Raw genomic sequence first — 25,440 nt, 5'->3', positions numbered from 1 at the left:
TGTAAGCTGGGTACAAGTGCTCATGGGTGGCATCAGGAAATAATGAGACCTTTCTCTCAAGATTTTCTACATATTTAGGTTCTGTCACATCAAGGATGCTGACATTTAAATATAAACCTTTTTAGAATGTATTTGACAGAATTTCGGGGCATGAGGCAATATATCATAGTGCTTTAAGAGCATGGGCTCAGGAACCAGACTGCCAGGGTTAAAGCAAACCTGTGAGTTGTGTGACTCTCTTGGCTTCTGTTTTATTACTTGTGAAGATAGGTGTCTCAAGGTGTGTTTTAAGGAGACCACGGATCAGTGCTCTTAGGACAGTGTCTGGTGCACAGTGAATGCTCTGTAAACAGCCATCATGGTTCTGGGAGTGGAGTGGCTGGCATTCTCTCTGATGAGCCCCGTCTAGGCCAGCTGTCTGCAGGTCAAGTCCTCCTGCATGGTATTTTTCTCCTCACTTTCTTTCCAGCTGTATGTCTGCAGTCACTCGGAAGAAGAGGACTGGAAAGCCGCAGTTTGGAAACCCTGCCATTTTAAGACTCAGTCTTGGAATCTTGTTGATATTATAATTTAAATTAGTCAGGCTAGAATAATTACCCTAGTACTTCAAGGTTATGAAACACGCTAATTTGAGCAGAGCCGTCAGAACAAAAATGTTCTGGCTTGTACCATCTTTTCTTAGCCCATTTGTCTCTCAGGTAAAATGAGGAGAAAAATACATTAAATTCTCACTCTTTAAGTACTCTTTGTATATTCTCTGTCCCTCTCAGTATGACAAATAGGTGAAGATCTACTACCTGCTTCCTTTTGTGAGCTCATATTTGCAATGTGTGTCCTGATGCAATTTTGTCTTATATTGCTATTGACACTTTTCTCTTTTTAGTTGTAAAGTTATTGCCTGTTTGAGTCCTTTTGGCAAGATCCATTCATTCTCCCTCTAATTTAGGTGATTTCCAGAGTGAAATGTGTTTGTTAACTCCATCCACCTTGGTTGGAGTTAACAGCTCCAAGTTGGTTCCCAGGGGTGCTTAGAAAATACAATTTTAATCGTCACCCTTCTAAAATTAAGACTTGAAGGCAAAGGGGACATCTTTGTCAGCTTTAAAAAAGAAACCAAAGCTTTCTTGGAATTTTTTTACTATGGCCATATACAAAAGCCAAATCCAGTTTTTCTTACTTGTGGAACTACCTGAAACTTTTTTTTTTTTTTTTTAATTTTCTGTGTAGGGTTTAGTTCATGTTAACACTCGCAGAACATTTAAATCTAATTAGAGCAGGGCTAGCATAACAGTGTGCCCAGGATTCTTCCCCAGTAACTGTTCTTCATTATCCCTCCAGGCTCAGGTCCTGATTTCCTCCTTTTTGAACCTTCATCTTCAGCAATCACATTACATACAAAATCACCAAACCAGTTAGCTCTAACTATATTTCTTTAGAAAAGCCCACAAGTGTATATATTTTTCTCTTGTGGCCACAGTTGCCATTCTGTGAGGTACAGGAATTGTTTAAGGTGGGAAATTGGAGAAGGACGTGTGTTAGTTGGGCCTGTCTGCTGGGAAGGAGAGCGTAAGGTCATATTTATGTTGGCAGTTTGTTGAGTTGAAGTGAACCACTTCAAAGAACAGGATGGCCATACTTACCTGAATAGGTTGGCTCTGAATGAATGGCTTTCCCTTCTGAGAATTCCAGTCATTTAGTTATAAACGACGAGTCATGTAATTATAGAAATGTTTCAAATATAGTTTTTTTTTAGTTTTAAGGAGCAGAGAGAGTTTAATAGACAAGAAGAGGCAAGAAGGAAGGGAGAAAGAAGCAGCTCCCCTGTACGGAGACAGAGGAAGGGGGGCTCCAAAGCCAAGAGAGGGAACCCCACCTGCCACAGATACCAGCTAGGTATATATACAGAGGCTGGAGGAGGCAGTGTCTGATTTGCACAAGGCTCAGGGGATTGGTTTGACTAGGCATGTCATTCACGTAGCCCACAGGAAAAGCTGGCCCTCCCACCCTAGCCTTTTAATATGCAAATGCAGGGCACCATGATGTTCTACACAGGTGGGGATACTTCGGGGTGGCCGTGTATCCAGGAATGTGGGGAAAGGGCAAGGCCACAGGAATCGCCATGTTTGGGTGGACCCACTTTCTCATGGCTGGCGTTTGGATATCAGGTAACTGGCCTGGCTTTAAGAGCTGGAGCTTTACAAGAAACTTTTCCAGACATGCTTTAAAAAACAAAAACTTCCCAAGGACCCCTTTTCCTCTCTATCTGCTTAAAATAATTTATCAATAACTCCTACAACATTCCCCCCGTGGAGATGCCGCACTAACTGCTGTTAGGGGTTTGGGCGACGATGTCTTCTGGCTACTTCCTGCTGGAAAGGGGCGTCGAATGGGGAGCAGCAGCTAGGGCTCCTCCTGGGGTTGATCTAAGGGTCCTCGGATGACGTGTCCATGTGTGGTTCAGTTTACAGCACCATTTGGAGTTTGATTGCTGTGAGTTGGGTGATCCTCTCCTCTTGAGGTCCCAAGATAAACTCAGAGCTCCCAGACAGATAATTTCCAAATTCTAGAGGAATCAGGCAGAGAAATAAAATGCTTCAAATTTTGTTCATAGGAGTACACCTTACTCAATTATTAAAGGCCATAGATAGTTTAAAATAAGTTTCCTTTACTCAGTCTGATGAATGAATTTCCTTTCTCGGCCAACGCACCAAAATGATATGGCTCCGATGAGTGGTGGAGCACCAGGATTTTTGATCCTCATGCCGGCTTAGATACAAGGACACGGACACACATGGAGTGGTTTTAAGGAGCAGAGTTCAATAGGCAAGAAGGAAAAGAGAAGGAAGAAGCTACCCTGTACAGAGGAGGAGGGCTCCAAAGCTGAGAGAGGGAACCCCTCAAATATTAAAAAGGAAGAAATGGTGTGATAAGCTAGCACATTTTATGGAAAGCCATGTCTTAATTAAATGTTTTCCCTACAAATGTTCTCTGTATCAAGAAACCTGGCACATAGGGGATGCATGAAACCTGATTTATAATCAGATTCAGTCTACTTAAGTAATAACCTATATCTAGAAGCTACATTGTCAACTGTGCTACTTTAGCTATCATCACGTACCCAGTGTTTCTATCCTTAGTGACACAGCTGGGCCAGAGGCAAGGCCTGCATTCATGCATGCAGATTATTTTACTATAAAAAAGAACACTGTGTTTTGAACTTTAATTGCACAAATAGACACAGCAATGACATTCTCTTCTAGTAACTGCCCATTATTCCTCACATATTTCCTAAGATAGAGCTGTTAGAATTTAGATAGACATTAGATAGACAATGAGAATATTTTAGTCTACAGTTGAAACTGTAACAATATTGGTATTGTTCTCAACTACCCCAGGTCTAGTTAAGGGCTTTCAAGTATGTGTTTGGACCAAGTATTTTCATGTCCACCATCTAGATAGTCCTTGGTCTATTTCCCACCCCATGTGCTTTCTGGTGGGATGATCACATCTGCACCTCTAGTCCCCAAGCTGTCCCTGAGCTCTGTGTCCTCACTGTTTCCACATGGAGTGTCCCCTTCCACCTCACATTTGACAAAGGTTGTGTCTCCACACCACCCTGCTCCTCCTGGATTCCAGCTCAGTCTGTCCTTCCTGTTCTGTTGGTTGGCCTGGTTCAGAGCCCTGGGTCCTCTCCTGTTCCTCTCCCAGAGTCTCTTCCAGCCTTACTCTACCGGCCAGACCACTTCTTGGTCAGCACACATTGTGCATTTCCCCATGTTTGTGCATTTCCCCATGTTTGTGCCTTTCCTATATTGTCTCCTCCACCTAAAAGGCCCAATCTGTTAAATTTCTGCTCAATCCCATCTCCTCCACAATCCTTCTGAATCTCTTAACTGGAATTCATCTTTCTCTTCTGTTCTCCACACTGACTGCACTTTGTATGCTATTAGCATCTACAGTTTACTTTTTCTCAAGATTTTATGTTAAAATTTTTCAAATATTCAGAAAAGTTGAATGAATAGTACAACACTCATATACTTGCCATTTAGTAAACACTTTTCTATATTTACATCTCTTCATCTCCGTATCTGGCCTTATATTTTTATGCATTTCAAGGTAGCAGACATCAGTACATTTTACACCTAGATTCTTTTGCATGCATAGCATTAGAGTTCAATAGTTGCTTACTGTATTTAGGTAAACTTTTCATACAGTGAAATGCACAATCTCAAATGTACCTTTCAATGAATTTTGATGCATGTACACACCTTTATAACTCAAATCACTATCCAGATGTAGAACATGACCATCACACCAGAGGCCCTCCTGCCCCTTCTCAGTTGATTCTAATATCCACTCCCAAAAGCAACCACAGTTCTGGTTTTTTTTCACCATAGATTGGTTTGACTAACTTTTTGAACTTCATATAAATGGAATCAAACAGTATGTACTGCTTCACATAAGGCTTCTCTCACTCAGCATAATGTTTTTGAGATCCATTTGTGTTGTTGCATGTATGAATAGTTTGTTCCTTTTTGTTGCTGAGTAATATTCCATCATATGAATATATTGTAGTGTGTGTATTCATATCCTATTGATAGAAACTTGGGTTGTTTCCAGCTTGGGGTTGTACAAGTTGTTTCTTTGTTGACATATGCTTTCATTTCTCTTGGATAAATACCTGGGAGTGAAATTGCTGGGTCCTAGTGTAGGTATATGTTTAGTTTCATAAGACACTGTTAGACCTTTTTTCAAAGTGATTGTGTCATTTTATCCTTTCACCACAAATGTATGACAATTCAGGTTGCGCACAGCCTTGTCAACATTTGGTATAGCACAGTGGCTCACGCCTGTAATCCCAGCACTTTGAGAGGCCAAGGCAGGACGATCGCTTGAGCCCCAAAGTTCAAGACCAGCCTGGGTAACATGACAAGACCCCATCTCTACAAGAAGTTTAAAAACTAGCTGGGTGTGGTGGCACACACCTGTGGTTCCAGCTACTCTCAAGCTGAGGCGGGAGGATCACTTGAGCCTGGGAAGTCGAGGCTGCAGTGAGCCATGTTCACACCACTGCACATGCTCTGTTGTCCAGGCCTGGACAACAGAGCAAGACCTTGTCTTTAAAAAAAGAAGAAAAAAAAAATTAGCTGTTCTGGTGGATGTGTAATAGTATCTCATTGTGGGTTTGGTTTTCATTTCCCTAGTGACTAATGATGTTGAAGTCTTCTCAGTGCCTATTAGTTGTGTTACTTATTCAGGTATCTTCTTCTGTGAAAAACCTGACCTTGTGAAGGTAAAATCTTTTGTCAATTTGTAATTTTAAAAAATATATTTTTACAATGGGTCAAAGGAGTTCTTTGTATTTTCTGGGTACCAGTCTTATGTGAGATATGTTTTGTGAGTATTTTTTCCTACTCTATCATTTGTCTACTCATTGGCTTAATGGTTTCTTTTCAAGAGACATTTTTAATTTTGATGAAATCTAACATTTTTTCCTTTTATGGTCATTGCTTTCTGTGTCCTAAGAAACTATACCTACTTCAGGGTCACAAAGATACTTCATGAGGTTTTTTTAAGATAATAATTTTAGTGTTTACACTTAGGTCTGTGACCATCTCAAATTAGTTTTTATGTATGGTATGCAGTAGGAGTCAAGGCTAGCTTTCTGCCATATGGATATGCAGTTCTGCCCAGCCGACTGCTCCTCTCACTCTTCATGTTGTGACTGAGCCTGCCCACCTGTATACCCATGACCTGGCCTGATCCTTCACACACAACAGATGCTTCCTTCATGTTCACTGAATTGCAATACAGGTTCGGAGAACAATAGAGGATTCCTGCAATCTTTTAATGCCTTGATTTTGAAAATGGTTTTACAGAATTCATCTCCCAAAGTAAATGTCAGTATCTAGAGCCTGTTCAACCCTTGAGTTAGCATTTTCTGCCAAGAATGTAGGTTGAAGCAATAAGGTTAATTGCATCAATCTTTGTTTTTGGCTTCTTTAGAGTGAAGAAAGGACATGAATTCAGCTTTTTATTGAATTCTTAATATATGCTAGGCATGGTGCTTCATTGCTTCCACTACATCTTCTTGTTTGATCCTTATAGCAACCTTGTAGGAAATTTGGATGCCAGAGATTTTAAGTGACTTCTGCGTTACACAGTTAGTAAGTTGCAAAGCTAGGAGTTCTCTGGGACAGGGAAATCTGGAGGAAAGCCAAAAACTTGATTCTGATATAAGACCTCTATAAAAGAATTAACATCTAATTGATTGTAAAGTGTGTAGAACTTGATAGCAAAACTTGATATGTAATTAAACTTGTTAAATTGTGAATCATCCCAGTCAAAGATAACTAAAAAAATTCAGTCTTCTAATATCAGTCTCTAAGGGTATAGTCATATATGCAAAAATAATAGCCCTTAGGAAATATATTTAGGCCTAAATCTCTAAGCTAAGGATGGATTTGATAGTAAAAATGCATTAAAATTATAAATAGCTCCAAGGCCCACACACTGCCCATGACTTTATAAAATGTTCTTGCATTCAGGTTATACAGCCAGAGTCTTAATTCAGAAAGCCAGAGCGTTCCTCTAGTGTGTGGATTTGATTTTGTGTCTTTGTGCTTCCTGTTGCCTCCTGGTGAACGCAGTGCTGACCTTTCCTTTGTTTGCAGGTATGCTTCAGAAGTGTCCTTCTGTTGATGACTTCGTAAGTGCCCTCGTTTCTGACTTGGATCTGGACTTCGAAACTTTCCTCATGGATTCTGAATAACAGAAACACTCTACACCTCTTAAATCAAGGTCATGTAGATAATGAGTTTGTTGTAAATGCTACAGCTGTGAGAGCTTGTTTCTGATTTCATTGTTGACTTCTGTAATTCTGAAAAACTTTAAACCGGTAGAACTTGGAATAAATAATTTGTTTTAATTATTCTGGCTTTTCACCTGTTTGGCAAATATTTGAGCACGTGGAAATCTCTGACCTAGTAACAACACTTCTACATGGCATTGTTAAATGGAGGGTATGGGCATTTCCTTAGTATAACCACTCTCCTCTTGAGCTTTTCCCTCTTTCCATGGATCTTTAATTGGTTTAATTAAATAATTAACTAAAAGCAAAATTGTTTAAGACAGAGTTTGAAGCAATCTTCGGACAGGTTACACTTATAGTTCTTTTAAGAATGATGACCATTTCTTAAGACCACTATCTAAAGTAGGCTTAGAAAATGCACTTTAAATAGTCAATTACAGGCAACCAACAAACCAAGTGTGGTTTCCAAAATACATGTAATTATCTGTACTGTTTTTTCCTGACTGTTTAGGCAAATAGACTCAGAACACAGAGGACTGGCTTGGCAATGAAGGTAGAATGAGTAAGTAAGTGCAGGTACAATTAATAAGTGACATACCAGTGTCAAGCAACTGGTGAATCAGGAAACAAACCATGTCTGTTTTTATCTGGAACTCATTTGGTTTACACTATTGCCTACCATACTGTATTTTGGTTAATATCAGGAAATAAATTATTTAATGGGTTTTTCCCACCATTAAAGTCAAAACCTAATTATGAATTTCCAGTTTAAAAAGGCATCTGCTAACAGCCTCTTCTTGCTTCTCACCAAATGACCAATGATGAAAGGAAAGATTCAAAATGCCCAAAACTAGGACACACATTCAACCTGTTTGCAGAATCTGGAGGAATTTCTTCATGCTCAGAGATGGGACTGGATGGAGAAACATCATCAGTGGCCGGCCTGTGCCAGGTGCACCTGGATGCAAGGGGGATCGACCCTTCATGCTTTCCCACCTCCTGCTCACCCTTAGAAATCCAAATCGGTACTGACCAGAAAGCAGAGCAGCCAGCACCCCAAGTAGGGCTTTGCGTTTGACTGAGTGGTGCAGTGGGTCCTTCCCCCTGTTGCTCCCCATCAGAGCTTCTCTCTATATACAGCAGCACTTGGAAACTGCAGCTCACACAGCCTTGGGCAGGGAGTGGGCAAGCCTGGCAGTGGTGTCTCCTCTGTACCCAAAGCAAAGCTGAGGAACGGAGACAAAAGTTTGAGGAAGGGCTCTGGTGCAGTGCCCAGGGAGGAATCTTGCTGTTTCTATGTCTCACCCTATTCACAATATCCAAGCTAACTTAAAAAGAGATCTTATCCTGACAAACTGGCAATACACAGATGCCAGCTCATTCTGGGAAACAGACTTGGAGAAATTTACAGGTAAATCAGTTACAGGTAATCTGAAAAGTGCTTTCATCAGCACCCAGGTGCACCGACAGTGACAAAACCCCTGCATCTTTATCAGGTCTTTTTTGTAGGGGTGAGTAACCAAAAAAAGAAGTCTATGTGGAGCCTTTTTAAAAGCATTCTTCAGAAAAGGGAAAGGAAGACTTCAGCTGCAAGATGCTGGAAAATCATAACTTAGAAAATTATTATTTCTTTTGAGACAGAGTCTCGCTCTGTCACTCAGGCTGGAGTGCAGTGGCATGATCTCAGCTCACTGTAACCTCCACCTCCCAGGTTCAAATGATTCTCATACCTCAGCCTCCCTAGTAGCTGGGATTACAGACGTGCACCACCACACCCAGCACATTTTTGTATCTTTAATAAAGACAGTGTTTCACCATGTTGGCCAGGCTGGGATTACAGATGTGAGCCACCGTGCCTGGCCCTCTCTGGAATTCACAAAGAGATTTGAGAAAACATGGTATTTATGAAGTTGAAAGCCATAAAGAACAGGCAGAAATTAAAAGACAATAGGACAAGTTACAAAGGAAGATGGGTAAGATAAAGAAATGCAGAGAAATGATAACCACAGTACAATGATTTAAAACATTGTCAGAATCAGAAAAGAAGAAAATTGTCAAGGAAAAACCTGAGAAACATCTTTCAGAATGCAGGTTAAAGGGATGCATTGAGAGCAGATAGCAAGACAGCAGAGTGGAGGGCTACACCCTCTGAATTCTAGAATTCCTCAGATGAAGCCAGGGCATTTGCAACAAAAGCAATAACCAGAAATAAATTCTGGTGTACTCCTGTATTCCCAGGAGTACAAACCAGTGCCTACCACTTAGTAGGGGCACTGGTGAGTGAATGCTAATCCCTGATTTCAAGAAACTATTTTTAAGCTGAAAGAACGGCTGTGCAATTCGAAAGAATCCCTGATGGTGGCACACAGTGCGAATGTCCTTAGTGCCACTGAACTATACACATTCAAATGGTTCTGCTCCATGGTAAATGGTATATTATGTATATTTTACCAGTTTTTTAAAAAGCAAACAAAAGAGAGAATTCTGAATTCCAGATTAAAACATAGTGAAAAGAGACCCTCATCTAGATATATTCTACTTTTTTGGGAGTTTAAATAAAATATTTGAGTTTAATTTAAAGTTTGAGTTTAATTAAAATATATAGCATATCCCAAGTTGGGCTTTGCAGAAAGAACACTTCTCAGGAACTGTTAGTTGGTGTACCAGGAACTCAGAAGGGTCCTGTTATTAAATATATTTGGAAAATGCATGGATTCTCTGAAGATTGACTGTGCATGTGAGCAACACTGCAATCGCAAACCAGATTTGGCATTGCATCCATGAGCCAGTATTTCCCAGACATATTTGGTTATGGCCCACCCCCTTTGTGGAGTACTTATTGCTGCTTTTCGGAACCCTGGGAAATAACTAAAAATATTCAGCCGGAAATAACAGGCCTAGCTATAAAGGAGCAAGAATTACAGTGACTCCAGAGTGCAAGTGTTCATCACTATTCAGAGCCAAAGAATTGAAAGAAGTTTTGAGAGGTGAAGACGGAGATGTAAAACGACATTCTTAGATATACGAGGGCTCAGGAAGCATCTCAACTTTCTACACTTCTTTAAAAATTGCTAAAAGTATATGTAATTTTGACCAAGAGTCAGAGCACATGAAACCTCCAAGAGGCTTCACAGAATGTGGAGGGGTCATTACTTCTTCCCAATAACAGCTGAATAAATCATAGTAGCAAATTATTTTATTATGAATGCTTGCCCCTATGATGGGAATAAATCCATAAGCCACAGTCCTCTTGGGAAAATTCTCTCCTGTAGTTACAATTTACCATCAGCTTCTAAAAATCTAATTTAAAGTTCTTATGAATGTGTAAACGCTGAAAATAACCTAATAAAAACTGGTGGATTATGAATAAAATGTTAGTGTGTAGGTGTTGAGACTTAGGCCTTTTTTCTTCTTTTTCCAATTTTTAAAAAGTAGGCAGTGTGTTAATTTCAATAATAAAAAATGTACAGAGTGTTTTAATAATCATGACAAAGCCAAATTTAAAGCATTTTTCCAGTTCTGAAGAAATGCTTGGCTGATGGAAGCCAATTCAGAAAATGTCTCTGAGTCATTTCAAGGAACAATTTGTACAGCCCAAGACGTTATGAATACCCAGCGTTTAGCCTGATTTGGTAAAAGCGATTGAGTTAAAATGTGAACAACAATTGTGCTTGACATTTACTTAGCATTTTCCAGTTTCCAGGAGCCTGTCTCGTAGCTGTCTCACGTGAAGCACATGAACTCGCAAGGTAGCAGTGATAACTGTGGTACTAGGGAGGCAGACAGCTCGGGACTTGCCCAGCATCCTCAAGCTGGGACCATACCGGCGTGACTAGAGCCACCTCCCTTGGCTCCTTGTCCACTGCCCTTTGCATCTCATGCAGGTCTCCAGAAGACCCCGTTCCTGCTGTGCAGGCTCCTACGCATACCTTAGACACGACTGTAGTATTGGGTGGCCACGTGACCCACACAGGCCTTTTCTAGTTCACCAGTTTTCTGCAAGGATGCTGGTTAGGGAGTGTCTCCAGGAGGAGCAAGTCTGAAACCAAATCTAGGAAATGTAGGAAACAAGCCAGGCACAGGGCTGGTGGGCCATCAGGGACCACCCTTTGGGTTGATATTTTGCTTAATCTGCATCTTTTGAGTAAGATCATCTGGCAGTATGAGCTGTTCTCCAGGTACATTTCTCTATCTCATGTACAAAAACATCCTGAAGGACTTTGTCAGGTGCCTTGCTGAAATCCAGATGCGTTCGGCACTTCCTTGGTCTGAAGTTAATTGCACACCCACAGGCACTGGGCTCATGCTTTCAAGTATTTTATCCTCACTTTGGGGTGAGTGAAAGATCCCCATTGGAGGAGCACTTGGGAGAGATCATATAAAAGCTGACTCTTGAGTACATGCAGTAATGGGGTAGATGTGTGTGGTGTGTCTTCATTCCTGCAAGGGTGCTTGTTAGGGAGTGTTTCCAGGAGGAACAAGTCTGAAACCAATCATGAAATAAATGGTAGGTGTGAACTGGAAAACTAATTCAAAAGAGAGGTCATGATATCAGTGTGGTTAATACACCTAGGCAATGTGGGAGGCTCTAATTTGCCCATATTTGAAATAAGAATTCAGCTTTTTGTAATACAGAATAACAAAGGATTGAGAATCATGGTGTCTAATATATAAAAGACTCAGGAAACATAAATATATCAACTGCATAAATGTAAAACGCATGTGACCCAAGAAGGCCCCAAAGTGGCAGACAACATTGTACCCATTTTCCCTTCCAAAATGTAAGCGGCGAGCATGCTGCTTTCAAGGCTGTCACACAGGATGTCAGCTGCTGTGCTGTCCTTAGAGCCCTTGTCCTGAGTTCCATGTGTTTGTCCAGCTGTCTCATTACCTGTAGGTCTTAAAGACACTTCAAATTTGACCTCCAACATCAGATTCCTCTTTCATCCCAAATACTCCCCCTGAGTCACTGTTTTGATGAGTGGCATTGTAGTCTTCTAGCTGCTCAAGTAGAAACTTCTAAAGGGGTGAGTCCCTCATCCCTGCAGCTGGCGTTTTTCTTTCCTCTGCACTTAGCCTGTGCATCATGTATCTGTCATACTTGCCTAGTTTTCTTTTTGCCAGCTCAGTTGCAGATATGTGTTAGAAAATCAGCACAGGCCTCCAGTGTAATCTGGGCATAAAGTCATCAGGGTCCAAGGGAGTGAAGGAGGGGCGGTCCCAGGAAATAATGTGTGGCCAGGCTAGGTTTAAACAATTCCATCAGATATAGTTTTCATTAAAAATAATTGAAAATTATGAAAATGTTTCTGTTCGCTCCTATCACTGCTTTAGGAAGATCCAATTAACCGTCCAATGTCATGGTTAATTCTGTGTGTCAGCATGACTGGCCACAGGGTGCCCAGATGAAACATTTCTGGGTGTGTCTGGAGAGTGTTTTGGGATGAGGCTGGCACTTGACTCAGCAGACTCAGTAAAGCAGATGAGCTGGGACATCCATCTTCTCCTGCCTTCAACCTGGAATCTACACTGTTGGCTCCCCTGGTTCTTGGGCCTTCAGACTCAGACTGGAGCCACACCCTCAGCTTTCCGGGTCTTCAGCTTGCAGATGGCAGAGCACAGGACTTCTCAGTCTCCTTCATCACATGAGCCGGTTCCTCATAATCTCCTCCAAAACATACATCCAGCTCATTCTGCTTCTCTGGAGAACACGGACTAATATAATCCATGAAGAAATGTGGAGGGTTTTTGTAATTTACATAGAAAAATGAATCAAACACCAAGAAAACCAAGACCAAACCAGACTCCACAAAGGAATTCTAAGCACAGCTGTACATCTACATGAGAATGTGTATGCCACACCTTTGACCAGTTTCTGTTGATTTCTATTCCAGTGCATTTTGTATCAATAGTTTGGAGAAAAAGGATCACACACTAGGAGGAAGCTCTCTGTGGCAGGGCCCAGATCTGTGACTCAATACAAGCCCAGTGCTAATTTATCCAGACCCAGTAGAAGGAGAGAAGCCTCAAAGGAGGCAAACGTTTTGACATTTAGAGGAAATTTTTTATGGCTTTTTACACTGACTCAGCATCAAGTACAAAGTTATTTTTGCTCTTTGGTGCCAATTGTGGGAGAGGGGGCTGTTAGCTAGGAGCTTGGAATAGGGAGCCTGCAGGAAACAGCTTCACTTAGGAAGGCTCAAACCCTGTAGAATCCTGCTGCCTGTCCTTTGAGGCCAAGCTGCTCTGATGATCTCAGTTTTGTGCTTTTTCTTAACTCTTAAAACTATTTCAAAGTTGATTTATTAAAATTTATTCTATTTACTCAAAGGACCAAATCATGTTTCTATTTCTTCAGATACTGCTCTTGAAATTCAGTTTTTGAAACTGCTATGCATGGATCGTAGAAGGATTGATTTTTACCAACAAAACAAAAGAAAACAGAGGGATGGTGGAGTAAAAGGCCTAGTTGTTCTGGCTGTGGGCCAGCAGAAGAAATCCCAAGGGGATGAGAAGGGGACCCAACATCATAGCATGTCGGGGACAAGCTGTGACAGCCAGAGGCCACAATGGTCGGCTGAGTCTGAGCCCTTTTCCAGCAAAGTTATCCTAAGGTAAAGAAATTGAGCTTAACAGGAATGAAGCACAAGAATAAGCACTTAGCCCCAGTCCAAAGAGCTGCTACCACGTGGAGGGCAGGGCTGGAGTTGTGATGAGTGCCCTAGAGTTCTCTTAAACTCACTTCTTCCCAAGGACAATTACTGTTTTCAGACTGCACGGACATACATACATTAGATGAGTTAAATAATTTGTTACGGTTGGTAAAAAGTATGTGGACTTCTGAGAGCAAGGATCATAAATGCGCACAAAGCAAGGATTGCTGGGGAAGATTAAAGATAAGCAGTGTAAATGCTCTGTGCAGCACAGTATGTTTCTAATAGTGCCCTCATTGTTTGCAGATTGTGTATGAAATAAGCCAGTTCCATACCACAGAGGACTCTATTGGCAAGCTTATGGCTCACTGTGTGTTCTCAAAGTACTTTATAGTTTAGGTTGGAAATTGGGAAAAAAAAAAAAGCCAGAGCAACATGTGATAATATGATTGGCTGCACACTTCCAGACTGATGAATGATCAATGTGATGGACTATTGCATGGAGCACATCTTCAGCAAGAGGGGGAAATACTCATCATTTTTGGCCAGCAGTTGTTTGATCACCAAACGTCATGCCAGAATACTCAGCAAACCTTCTTAGCTCTTGAGAAGTCAAAGTCCAGGGGAATTTATTCCTGGCAATTTTAGTTGGACCCCTTATGTGAGAGCAGTGGCTACCCAGCTGGGGTGGTGGAGCGAACCCGTCACTAGTGGACATGCAGTGGCAGAGCTCCTGGTAACCACCTGAAGGAATACACAGGCACATGTGTGATGCCAAGCGTGACACCTGTAGCACTCACATTTGTCTTGTTTTTGTCTTTCGGTGTGTAGATTCTTAGTACAGTGTGTATTTGTTCAGAGGTCGAATCAATTACTGCGCATTTACTGAGCACTTTGCTGGGTGCTACAGACCCAAAGATGAATAAAACATGAATCCTACCCTTGCACTCCTAACCATGTAGTCAGTAGGTACTGAGGAATCAATGGAGTGTCAGAGTGATGCTGCAAAGTAGACAAGGATTTTAAAAGGAAGCGAGACCTCAGGAAGATTTTGAGGTAAATGGTAAGAGAGAATTAGAAAAGCAACTGAAAACAGGGCTCCATGGACCCGTCTGAAGGATCTGCCTGCCTCCACTTTGAAGGAAGTCCATTCCTACAAGACGAGCTACCCAAGGATGCCAAAATGTAAAAAAGATTATCGGACATCTGTCCAAACCTATAGACCGTACCACAGCAAGAGTAAATGTGAACCAACATAACCTGTGGACTCTGGGTGGTGGTGCCACATCAGTGTAGGTTCATGGCCTGTAACCAGTCTACCACTCTGGATGCGGGATGCTGATATGGCAGACACAGTAGGGAGGGGTGCACAGGAAATTTCTGTTCCTTCCACTCCATTTTGCTGCGAACCTAAAACTGCTGAGTGGATAATGTATGTCTTAAGGCGTTCCTGTGCAATTTGCACATTACAGCACTTTCCTTCTATACCATGGAAGGGGAGGGAGGTCCTGGAGACAGACAGAACCCAGAAGAGTGACAGAGACACCAGGTCTGAGTGGTCTCAGTGTCCCCAGCCCCTGCAGCATCTGATATGGTTTGGCTCTGTGTTCCCAACCCAAATCTCATGTCCAATTGTAATCCCTACGTGTCGGGGGAGACCTGGTGGGAGGTGATTGGATTATGGGGGGGATTTTCCCCATGCTATTCTTGTGATAGCGCATGAGTTCTCATGAGACCTGATAGTTTAAAAATATGTGGCAGGCTGGATGTGGTGGCTCATGCCTGTAACCCCAGCACTTTGGGAGGCCAAGGCAGGTGGATTGCTGGAGCCCAGGAGTTTTAGACCAGCCTGGGCAACATAGTGAGACCCCATCTCTACTAAAACTACAAAAATTAGCTAGGTGTGGTGGTGCATACCTGTGGTTCCAGCTATGCAGGAGACTGAGGCATGAGAATTGCTTGAACCTGTGAGGCAGAGGTTGCAGTGAGCTGAGATCATGCCACTGCACTCCAGCCTGGGCAACAGGGCCAGACTCTTGTCTCAAAAAAAAAAAAAAAGTTTGTGACAGTCTCCCCCCTCACTCGTTCTCTCCTGCCACCATGTAAGATGTGCCTTGCTTCCCCTTCACCTTCCACCATGATTGTAAGTTTCCCGAGGCCTCTCCAGCCATGTGGAACTGTGAGTCATTAAACCTCTTTTCTTTATAAATTACCCAGTCCCAGCTGGGTGCGGTGGCTCATGCCTGTAATCCCAGCACTTTGGGAGGCAGGCGCATCACGAGGTCAGGAGATCGAGACCACGGTGAAACTCCATCTCTACTAAAAATACAAAAAAAGATTAGCCGGGTGTGGTGGTGGGCTCCTGTATTCCCAGCTACTCAGGAGGCTGAGGCAGGAGAATGGCGTGAACCTGGGAGTTGGAGCTTGCAGTCAGCTGAGATCGTGCCACTGCACTCCAGCAAGGGCAACAGAGTGAGACTCCATCTCAAAAGTAAATAAATAAATAAATAAAATAAATTACCCAGTCTTGGGCATTTTTTTGTAGCATTTTTTTGTAACAGACTAATACAGCACCTGATGCAGCTGTTAAAAACTGTTGAGCTGAAGACACCACAAGAGAGCATGGATCATGCAGAGAGAGGAAAGGGTTCTGAGTGGTAGAACGGTGACAGCGCCCAGCACTGCAAGGCATCAGGGAGGACACTGGGCTCCCAGGGAATTTTGGAACTGAGGGAATGGTGAATGGAGCGAGAAGCCAAGAGAAAAAGTAAGGAACAAATGAGGAGGAAATAGAAGCCAGGAACACAGATTATTCACAAAGCCTGGCCAGGGTGATGGGAAGAGCAATGGGATGGCACATCATGCTCATCTGACCTCATGGTCAGCTGCCGCCCAAGGAGCACAGGAGGCCAGACCAGGCCATGTGTGATGCTGTAGGGCACCAACCCCAGAGGTCTGTAGAAAGAGTATGTATTACACACTCTTGTGTAATATGTACATACATCCACCAGAGCGGTACACGTTACAACCCATGAACCTACACTGACCCAGGGTCCACAGGTTACATTGGTTCACATTCACTCTTTCTGCGGTATAGTCTATAGGTCTGTAATGCAGTGATGTATTACACACCCCGCACCATCATGGAGCATCACAGTCCCATGTTCAGGGCTGTGCACCACATTCTTAGGATAGACATTGTGATGCTTAATTGTATGTAGCAACTTCACTGGGCCACAGTACCCAGATACGTGGACAAACATTATTTATTCTTGGTGTTTCTGTGAGGGTGTTTATAGATGAAAATAACATTAGAATTGGTGGACTTTCAATGCCCTCCAAATATAGGTGGGCCCTGTCCAATCATGTGAAGGCTTGAATAGAACAAGACCGACCTTCCCAAGCAAGAGGGAATTCTTGAGAATACTGCCTTTTGCCTTTATCTGCACCATCAGCTTCTTCTGGGTGTCCACATGCCCACCTTCAGACCTGTACCACAGCATTGTCTTTCCCTGGGTTTTCAGCCTGCCAACCAACCCTGCAGATTTTGGACTTGCCAGCCTCCATAATTGCATGATCCAATTTCTTTTAAATTTTTTTAAGAGTTAGAGTCTTGCTATGTTTCCCAGGCTGGAGTGCAGTGGCTATTCATGTGTGACCATAGCTCACTGCAGCCTCAAACTCCCGGGCTCAAAAATCTACCTCAGCTTCCTGAGTAGCTGTAACTACTACAGGCACACACCATTGTACCCAGCATAAGAAATGAAACCTATAATTATACTTTATCCATGTTTATCTCCCCACTGAACTGTGGGCAAATTGAAGTCAGGACTTGTATCCTTTCATCTTTATTTAACTAGTGACTAATATAGTGTCTGTTGTATGATATCCAGCTGGCTGCATCTTCACCAAAGCTTCGTTGATAATTAAGAAGTTCTTGCTAAGTGATCTTTTGAAATAAGTTTTTTTCCTGCCTCTGATATGTTTACTTCCTTCCCTCACTCATTGGGGTGACAGGCTTCAAAAGGTAATGTCTGAATGGAAGTACAATTGTTTCTGCATGCTTTTCCAACTGATAGAACATTTCCATTTTGTTAGGAAATTGTAAATTTCTGAATGTACCTAGCACATATGAATCCTCGTAATTCTTATTTCCCTTTCTTTTCTTATTAATGTCCACATTACCACTTTTAATTTAGTCTTTATATCTTCAGAGATAGATGAAATACTGTCATATCGGGAAAATTGGAAGGTAAATTGCTTTTCTCTGGCCATGCAAGGTAGCTCTGTCAACCTGTCTTCTTCAGGGTTTTTAGAAACATGAACATTTTATTTGTTTACGCTCTTAACTGCAGTGATAGAATGCAAATTTCAACTAGCTTGAGTAAAACAGTGAATTTCTTAGAAGGATACTGTAAGGATGTCTCATTGCACACAAGGAGTGCCAACAGCAGTTAGGATGCTTTGGGTGCAAATAAAATAAAGTTTGAAATCAAACAGGTTAAAGCAAGATGAAAATAGCCACAATACATTGCTATGCCCCCGTTTTTTTCAGCTGTTTATTACATGCTGTTTTGTAACCTGCTATTTTGCTTTAAAATCCCATGATTTTCCTCCAATCATAAGTATTTTTCTACATCAGTTTTTATGGCTAGATAGTATTCTGCTCAGTGTTCTTGAAGGTCTTTGGGAGAGTTCAGTAAGTAGCACCCATCTTCCCCACCCAAACTGAGAAATAGCAGGTGGAGAACCAAAATATCACCCTTATTTCTAATGAAGGCAGAATCAGAAGGCATAGCTTGCAGCAAGAGAGGAAGTGGGCTTGTGGAATCTGTTCTTTGTTAGACTGTTGAGAAGTGGGATAAACCCACCTAAAGAAAAGCTTAGCCCTGTGGGGCCAGACAGCTCACCAGTCCCCACCTAGCACTGGCCTTGGCCAGAGGAATGAAAACACGGAGCAACTCGTCCAAGCAGAGGGCCTTTGACCATCTCCACCCAATGTGTGTAACCCACCAACTGAGGTAATGCTGGCCTCTGCTCTGGGAAGAAGAAAGGGAAGGGAAAAGAAGCCAGGAGGATTTTGGAAAATCCCACATAGCAGAGGCAAGGGAGGAGGTTCTTGCTCCCCTGTGCAGTGTGAAGATCCCAGTACTCAGTTCACCAGGCCTCTATTGCACGTTATGTTAGTTTCCAAACAACATTGAAGCTAAACATCTTTGTAATTAATCTTTGTGTACCTTTGTGAAAATTTCCTTAAGATAAATCTCTACAAGTAGAATTTCTGAGCCAAATGGTATTAACAGGTTTAAAACTTTTGACTCACTTTGCCATATTTCCCTCTACAAAGTTTTATCAGTTTACATTGCCACAAGTAGTACAGTGTATGAGAACGTGTTTTCTTAACACACACCCACTCTGCCTATTCAGTCCTTCCTTTTTGATCTTTGTGAATTTGATGGGCAAAACATCTGTGCCACAGTGTTATTTCAATTTTGAGCAGTCTTAACGGAGGAGTTGTTTTGGGGGACCAAGGTATAGAACATGTGAAAGAAACTATCTGAAGAGACTGAGCAATGTCTTCAAAGGCCTATAGCCCTGCAGCTGCCCCTAGTCCTTTCACTTTTGTAAATAATTTTATTTTCCAACCATGGAAGCATCGTCGTGAGGTTGAAAGAGGGTGATTCTGGGAAAATACAATTACTTAACAGTTATGTGACCTGGGACAAGTTGAGCCTAAATGTCCGCATCATAAAATGGAACTAAGTAACCCTCATAAGAATGAGATAGTGTATGGACACTGTTTGACCGAGAGTGGGCGGTGAAAAAATTGTGACCATTCTGGAATAATCTTGTAATCTCTATGGTGGGGAGATCTGAAAGCCATTTTCTTTCCTCTTCCCATTTTGTCTATGTATCTGCCTCCACTGGTCTGCACAGGGAAGGGAAGTGGTTGGTAACTCTCTGGGCACTCAGGATCTCTACACTTGGTAGTCGCCCAGCAGCCCATCACTGTGTCTTTCATCTCTGGGGCTCACAGTGACATTTTCTGGCCCCGTCAGGGTGTGCTGCACACCTGTGTGGAGTCTTTGCCATGTGAGCTCTTCCCATCCCATCCCTGCCTTCACCAATAAAAGGCTGAGTCAGGGAAAGGGAGTACCCAGCTCTCCTCCCCACCTGTTTGACTTTGGTTCCTGCCTACAACTCGCCCTTGTCCTTAGACACCACAGAAAAGGTCTTGAACTCCCCCTCCAGTGGCCCACGGGTGTCCTGTACTGGCAGCACACACAACACTTCCAGACAGGAGAAGATCTAGCAGTTGTAAATTTTTCTTTTTCATCTTTTCTTTTCCCAGACTTGCTGCTGCTGCCACCACTGACACTGACACCAATACAACCATCTCTGCTGTCACCCTCAATGCACTGGCCCACACGATAAAGCCCCTACCATCTGGCTGCCACGGGCACCCTCTTACCACTGCAGTCGAGCTGCAGTCTGTGTCACCGCCACCAACTGCAGCAAGGTGAGCCGCAGAGCCATGCCATCTGCAGGCTCCAGCCTCCAGTGTACCACATGTGGCTCCTCCTTCTCCTCTAGCCAGGCATGGAGCAGCTGGGCAGGCAAGGCCAGAAAAACCTAGAACAGGATGGAGGAGGTGGTAGAGTTACAGCCTCACCTTGTCATACCCGCCACTGGCCAGTTTCAGCGAAGGCACTCGCACCCTCCCTCCACAGTCCAGCCTCTCTCTCCTTTTGGTCTAAGCTGGCCAGGAACTGGGGCCTGGGGTGGGGACTGGAGACATGGAAGTGCCCAGCTCCCCACTCCACGGGAACCCCATGACACCGGGGATACCTTCCTCAGAGGGTGGGAGCAGCAGAAACTGAGACTCAGCCAGCCCTCTCCGCCCAAGTGCCCGTTCCCAATGCCTCAGCCTACAGGGCCCTGTCTCTCCGTGGTGTCTGCTACTCCGTGCCCAGGGGTCCCAGGTGGTCTCCACAACACAGAGTGAGAGGGCTCAGGCCAGGGAACCACGGTGGGTGTGGGGGCCCTGCTGTGTTCAGGATTCCTGAGGAAATGCTGTGCGCCTGCGGAGCTCCACTAGGAGCAGGACGTTGTCGCCCTCTAGAGTCTGGAGTCCAGGAAGAGGAGAACAGCCCCTTTGGAGGCCACCGCTATTTGCTGCCACCTCTGCTGCCCACAGCCACCAGCAGTGCAGTCCCCGATAGGGCCCCCGACCCATCCCTGCCACAGGCGTTCCAGCACCTGGTAGTGCTTCAAACCACCCCCTCCCTAGCACCGGCAGTGCAGTCCCAGATAGCACCCCCAACTTGCTCCCCTCCACGACCCCATATAGTGCCCCCAACCAGCCCTGAGCTACCTGATAACGAACACCCCACACCCCCGCCAGTGCCCCCACACTGCCCTCTCCCCTGCCAGTATTCTAGCCCCGGATAGCTCACCCAACCCATCACCCTGCCGCCAGCAGTTCACAATAGCGGACATAACCCGCCTCCCAGCTCAGGCACTGTAGCCTCCGGCAGTGTAACCACCCTCCCCATACCGGCCCCACCGCCTGCAATGCAAACCCGGATAGCACCCCAAACCAGCCCCCCTTACCGTGCACAGTGCAGCCATGGGCAGTGCAGCCCTAACAGCACACCCAACCGGCAGTCTGCGGTTGCCCCGGAGAGTGTACCTACCCTGCAGCAACTTTTCTACCACTCTGGCCGATCTACAGTTTCTGTCACCACCATCTACCACAGTGAGGCAAGCAGCACTGGCGCAGGCTTCAGCTTCCAGAGTGTGGCAGATGGCTCCCTCTTTGCGTTCTCTAAGCCTGGCACAGAGAAGTTAGTCCCGCAGACACACAAGAGCCTAGAATGGCTTGAGGCCTCCTCAGCATACCTTATATACTGAGGTTATGGGACTGTGATTCCTGGACTCCAAATTTGGATTGGATGAGAGAAAACCTCTAGACCTACTCTGATTGGACTTTATTTTCATACTCTAATTGGCTGTCCTAAGGCTTGCTCTCATCCAATCAGAACATGTAGTCCAGAAACCTCATTTGCATAACATCTGTATATAAATGATGCTGAAATCAGCCCATTTCAGGCTCTTCTGTGTCTTCCTGACTAGCTGCTCTGTTCCCGGCTTAGAGGACCGGAGGGAGAAGCCGCCTGCCACACGCTGGATGCTGCAGCCTGCGCCACTGTGGCTCACATCGCTGTGGTTGGTGGCAGCAACGGAGACTGCAGCCAGCTGGAGTGGTAGGAGGGAGGAAATAGATTTGGGGTAGATGGAGGGAGGAGTAAAGAGGGTGGTGAGTGCCAAAGGGAAAAGCAGATGGCGGGGCGAGCAGAAGAAGGCATTGCAGAAAGATGGTGGGGAAAAGATAGTGGAAAAAAGTGGGTAGATGGAGGCGGAAAAACAGGGAGACAAATAGGAGGGAGAGAAGGTTTGCAAAAAGATGGTGGGGAAAAACACCGTAGGAAGAAAAGAAAGGCAGTGGGGAAAAGATTGTGGGTATATAGAGGGCGAAAAAGAGGGTGGCAAGTGGGAGGAGAAGATAGGGTGCTGAGAGGGAGGGGGAAGAGAGGTTGGTGAGCAGGAGGGAGAGAAGGTTTTGCAAAAAGATGGTATGGAGAAAAGACAGTGGGGAGAAAAGTTTTTGGGTAGATGAGGGGAAAAGAGGATGGCAAGCAGGAGAAGGAAAAAGAGGTTGGTGAGCTGGAGGGAGACAAGGTTTTGCAAAAAGATGGTGGGCAGAAAAGAAAGACCGTGGAGAAAGAAAAGACAGTGAGGAAAAAGTTTTTGGGTAGATGGACAGGGAAAAGAGGGTGACAAGCAGGTTAGGGGAAAGAAGATGGCGAGTGGGAAGTCAGGGTGGGGGGAAGGCTTTGTAAAAAGATGGGAAAAACTGGGCGGGTAGATGGAGAGGAAAAGAGGATGGTGAGCAGGAGTTTGGAGAAGGCTTTGCAAAAAGACAGTGGGGAAATGTTTTTGAATAGATGGATAAGGGAAAGAGGGTGGCAAGGAGTGGGGTAAGACATGGGGAAAACAGTTTTTGGGAAGATGGAGGGGGAAAAAGAGGGTGGTGAGCAGCAGGAGTCAGGAGAAGGCTTTGGGAAAAGATGAGGGAAATGTTTTTGGGTAGATGGAGGAGCAAAAGAGGGTGATGAGAGCAGGAGAGGGAAAAAGAAGGTGGCCAGGAAGAGGGGGAAATGATAGTGGGGAAAAACTGTGGGGAAAAGTTTTTGGGTAGATGGATGGGGAAAAAGTGTGGTGAATGGGGGAGTAGAGAAGGCTTTGCAAAAAGACGGTGGGGAAAAAGTTTTGGGATACATGAAGAAAAAGGCTGATGACAAGGAGAGAACTGAAGGCTGTCAGGAAAAGAAAGTGGGGAAATAATGGTGGGGGACAAAGGTTTTGGGCAGATCTTTTTCTGATTTTTAAATCAGGTTATATGTATTTTTGCTTATGAGTAGTTTGCGTTCTTTATCTATTGTGTGTATTAACCCCTTGCCTGATGCATAGCTTGTAAATACTTTCTTCCATTCTCTAGATTGTTTCTTCATTCTACTGATTGCTTCCTTGCTTTGCAGAAGCTTCTAAGTTTAATGCAATTCCATTTGTCTATTTTTGCTTTTGTTGCTTGTGCTTTTGATGTCTATTTAAAAATTCCTTGTCCTAATAAATTTCATGAGGCATTTATCTTATTTTTTATTTTCTAGTAGTCTTATAGTTTCAGGGCCTACATGGAAATTATCTTTATTTTGAGTTGATTTTTGTATATGGTAAGATAATGGTCTAGATTGATTCTTCTACTTGTGGGTGTTGGGTTTTCCTAGCTTAGTTTATTGAAGAGATTGTCCTTCCCGAATGTGTGTTCCTGGTGTCTTTGTTAAAAATGAGTTGACTGTAAATGTGTGAATTTATTTTTGAGTTCTCTATTCTGTTTTATTTGTCTGTCATTTGTCTATGTCTGTCTGTTGCTCCCTCACTCTTTTTTTTTTTTTTTTTTTTTTTTTTTTTTGCAGTACCATGCTGTTTTGGTTACTATACATTTGTAGTATATTTTGAAATCAGGTAGTGTGATGCCTCCAGCTTTTTTCTTTTTATTCAAGATTCTTTTGTCTATGCAACATCTGAGGTATGTTGCATATGCATGTGAATTTTAGGTTTTTTTTCTATTTCTGTGAAGAATGTCTTTGTAATTTAACATGGGTTGCATTGATCCTGTAGATCACACTGGGTGATATAGGTATTTTAACAATATTTTTCTAGTGCATGAACATGGGATATCTTTCCATTTACTTGTGTCTGCTTTAATATCTTTCATCTATGTTTTATGGTTTTCATTGTGGGATCCTTCACCTTTTTGGTTGTTTGCCCCTAGCTATCATTTTTTTGTAATGAAATAGCTTTCTTTATTTCTTTCATAGGTATTTCACTGTTGGTGCATGGGTGTGCTACTCATTTTTGTATATTGATATTGTATCTTGCAACTTTACTAAATTTATCTAGTAGGTTTTTTGGTGGAATTTTTAGGGTTCTTTCTCTATATATGATCATATCACCTGCAAACAGAGACAATTTGACTTCCTTTTTTTCCAATTTGGATGCCTTTTATTGCATTTTCCTGTCTAATTGCTGTAGCTAGGACTTCCAGTACTATGATGAATAAAAGTGGCAAAAGTAACCACACTTGTTCCAGATCTTAGAGGAAGAGCTTTTAACTTTTCTGCATTGATCATAATGTTAGCTGTGGGTTTATCATATATGGCCTTTATTATGCTGAGATATGTTCCTTCTTGCACATTATGTTGAGTTTTTATCATAAAGGTATGTTGAATTTTATTGTTTTCATCATCTACTGAAATGATTATATGTGTTTTTTTTTTAAATGGAGTCTCACTTTGTTGCCCAGGCTGGAGTGCAGTGGTGCTATCTTAGCTCATTGCAACCTCCACCCCCAACCCCACCCCCTCAGGTTCAAGCAATTCTCCTGCCTCAGCCTCCCAAGTAGCTGGGATTACACCGCCATCACGGTGGCCCAGCTTCTTTTTGTGTTTTGGGGATGTGGGATTTCACCATGTTGGCCAGGCTGGTTTCAAACTCCTGATGTCCAGTGATCCATCCACCTCAGCCTCCCAAAGTGCTGGGATTACAGGTGTGAGCCACCATGCCTGGCCTTCTTTTTTTTTTTTAAGACAAGGTCTTTCTCTGTAACCTAAACTGGAATAAAGTGGTGAACTCATAGCTCACTGAAGCCTCAAATTCCTTGGCTCAACTTTTCCTCCCATCTCAACCTTCTGAGTAGATAGAACTACATTTGCGAGTCATCAAACCTGGCTAATATTTTATTTTTTTGTTAGAGACAGGTCTTGCTGTATTGTCCAGGCTGGTCTTGAACTCCTGGGCCCAAGCAGTCCTTCTCGCTCAGCCTCCCAGGTGCCTGGGATTTCGGGCCTAAGCCACCACACCTGACTACATTTGTTTCACTTTGACGTCTTTGCTAAGTCTATGGCTATAAATAAAATGACTATTCAATTATCACTAATGAGAGGCATGGGGAAAGCCAAGCCAGAGGGGGACTATCGAATTTTGTTTTTTCTATATATATTCAAATTATGATGGTATACATACATTGGAGTATATTTATGCTTTCCTGTAACAGTCTTGCAGGACCCTAAGTGACCTGAATTTATCTTCATAGATTGATTGGGAAAGGAGGAATTATTGAGAGACAGGAAATTGCAAAACAAGAGATTATTCTAATTCTAGCATTAAGATATCCAGAATGGCTTCTCATTACTAAGAATGGTAGAAAAACTCACCCATATTCGCTTCAGGTGAAATGATGCAGTTTTATTGGCATAATCACTACTAAACATCAACAGGTTTTGTAACTTTGGATTTGGCACTATTTTTCCATTCAGTGAGCATTTACTGACTGCTGTGTACCAGGAAAAGTCA

At 43.2% G+C, this 25,440-nt stretch overlaps 1 protein-coding gene and 1 long non-coding RNA gene across 2 annotated transcripts in view; one reads left to right on the top strand and one right to left on the bottom strand.

The window, feature by feature from the left end:
• Positions 1 to 6,931, top strand: part of MIPEP (mitochondrial intermediate peptidase) — a 159,322-nt gene extending 152,391 nt beyond the window's left edge. The window contains exon 19 of the mRNA XM_054446835.2: positions 6,675 to 6,931. Coding sequence (XP_054302810.1) covers positions 6,675 to 6,772 — 98 coding nt within the window. The 3' untranslated portion in view covers positions 6,773 to 6,931. The remainder of the gene's footprint in view (positions 1 to 6,674) is intronic.
• LOC129011684 (uncharacterized) lies at positions 1,758 to 21,374 on the bottom strand. The gene is made up of 3 exons (XR_008493401.1): positions 21,162 to 21,374; positions 19,937 to 20,097; positions 1,758 to 2,563 (listed from the first exon to the last, which is right to left on the bottom strand). It is a non-coding gene; the product is annotated as an uncharacterized LOC129011684 (long non-coding RNA).
• Between the last annotated feature and the right edge of the window lie 4,066 nt (positions 21,375 to 25,440).

Source organism: Pongo pygmaeus, chromosome 14 (genome assembly GCF_028885625.2).
Source record: "Pongo pygmaeus isolate AG05252 chromosome 14, NHGRI_mPonPyg2-v2.0_pri, whole genome shotgun sequence".
Lineage (NCBI taxonomy): Eukaryota > Metazoa > Chordata > Mammalia > Primates > Hominidae > Pongo > Pongo pygmaeus.
The sequence above is the reverse complement of the archived record's forward strand: the minus strand, read 5'-3'. Positions and strand labels throughout refer to the sequence as shown.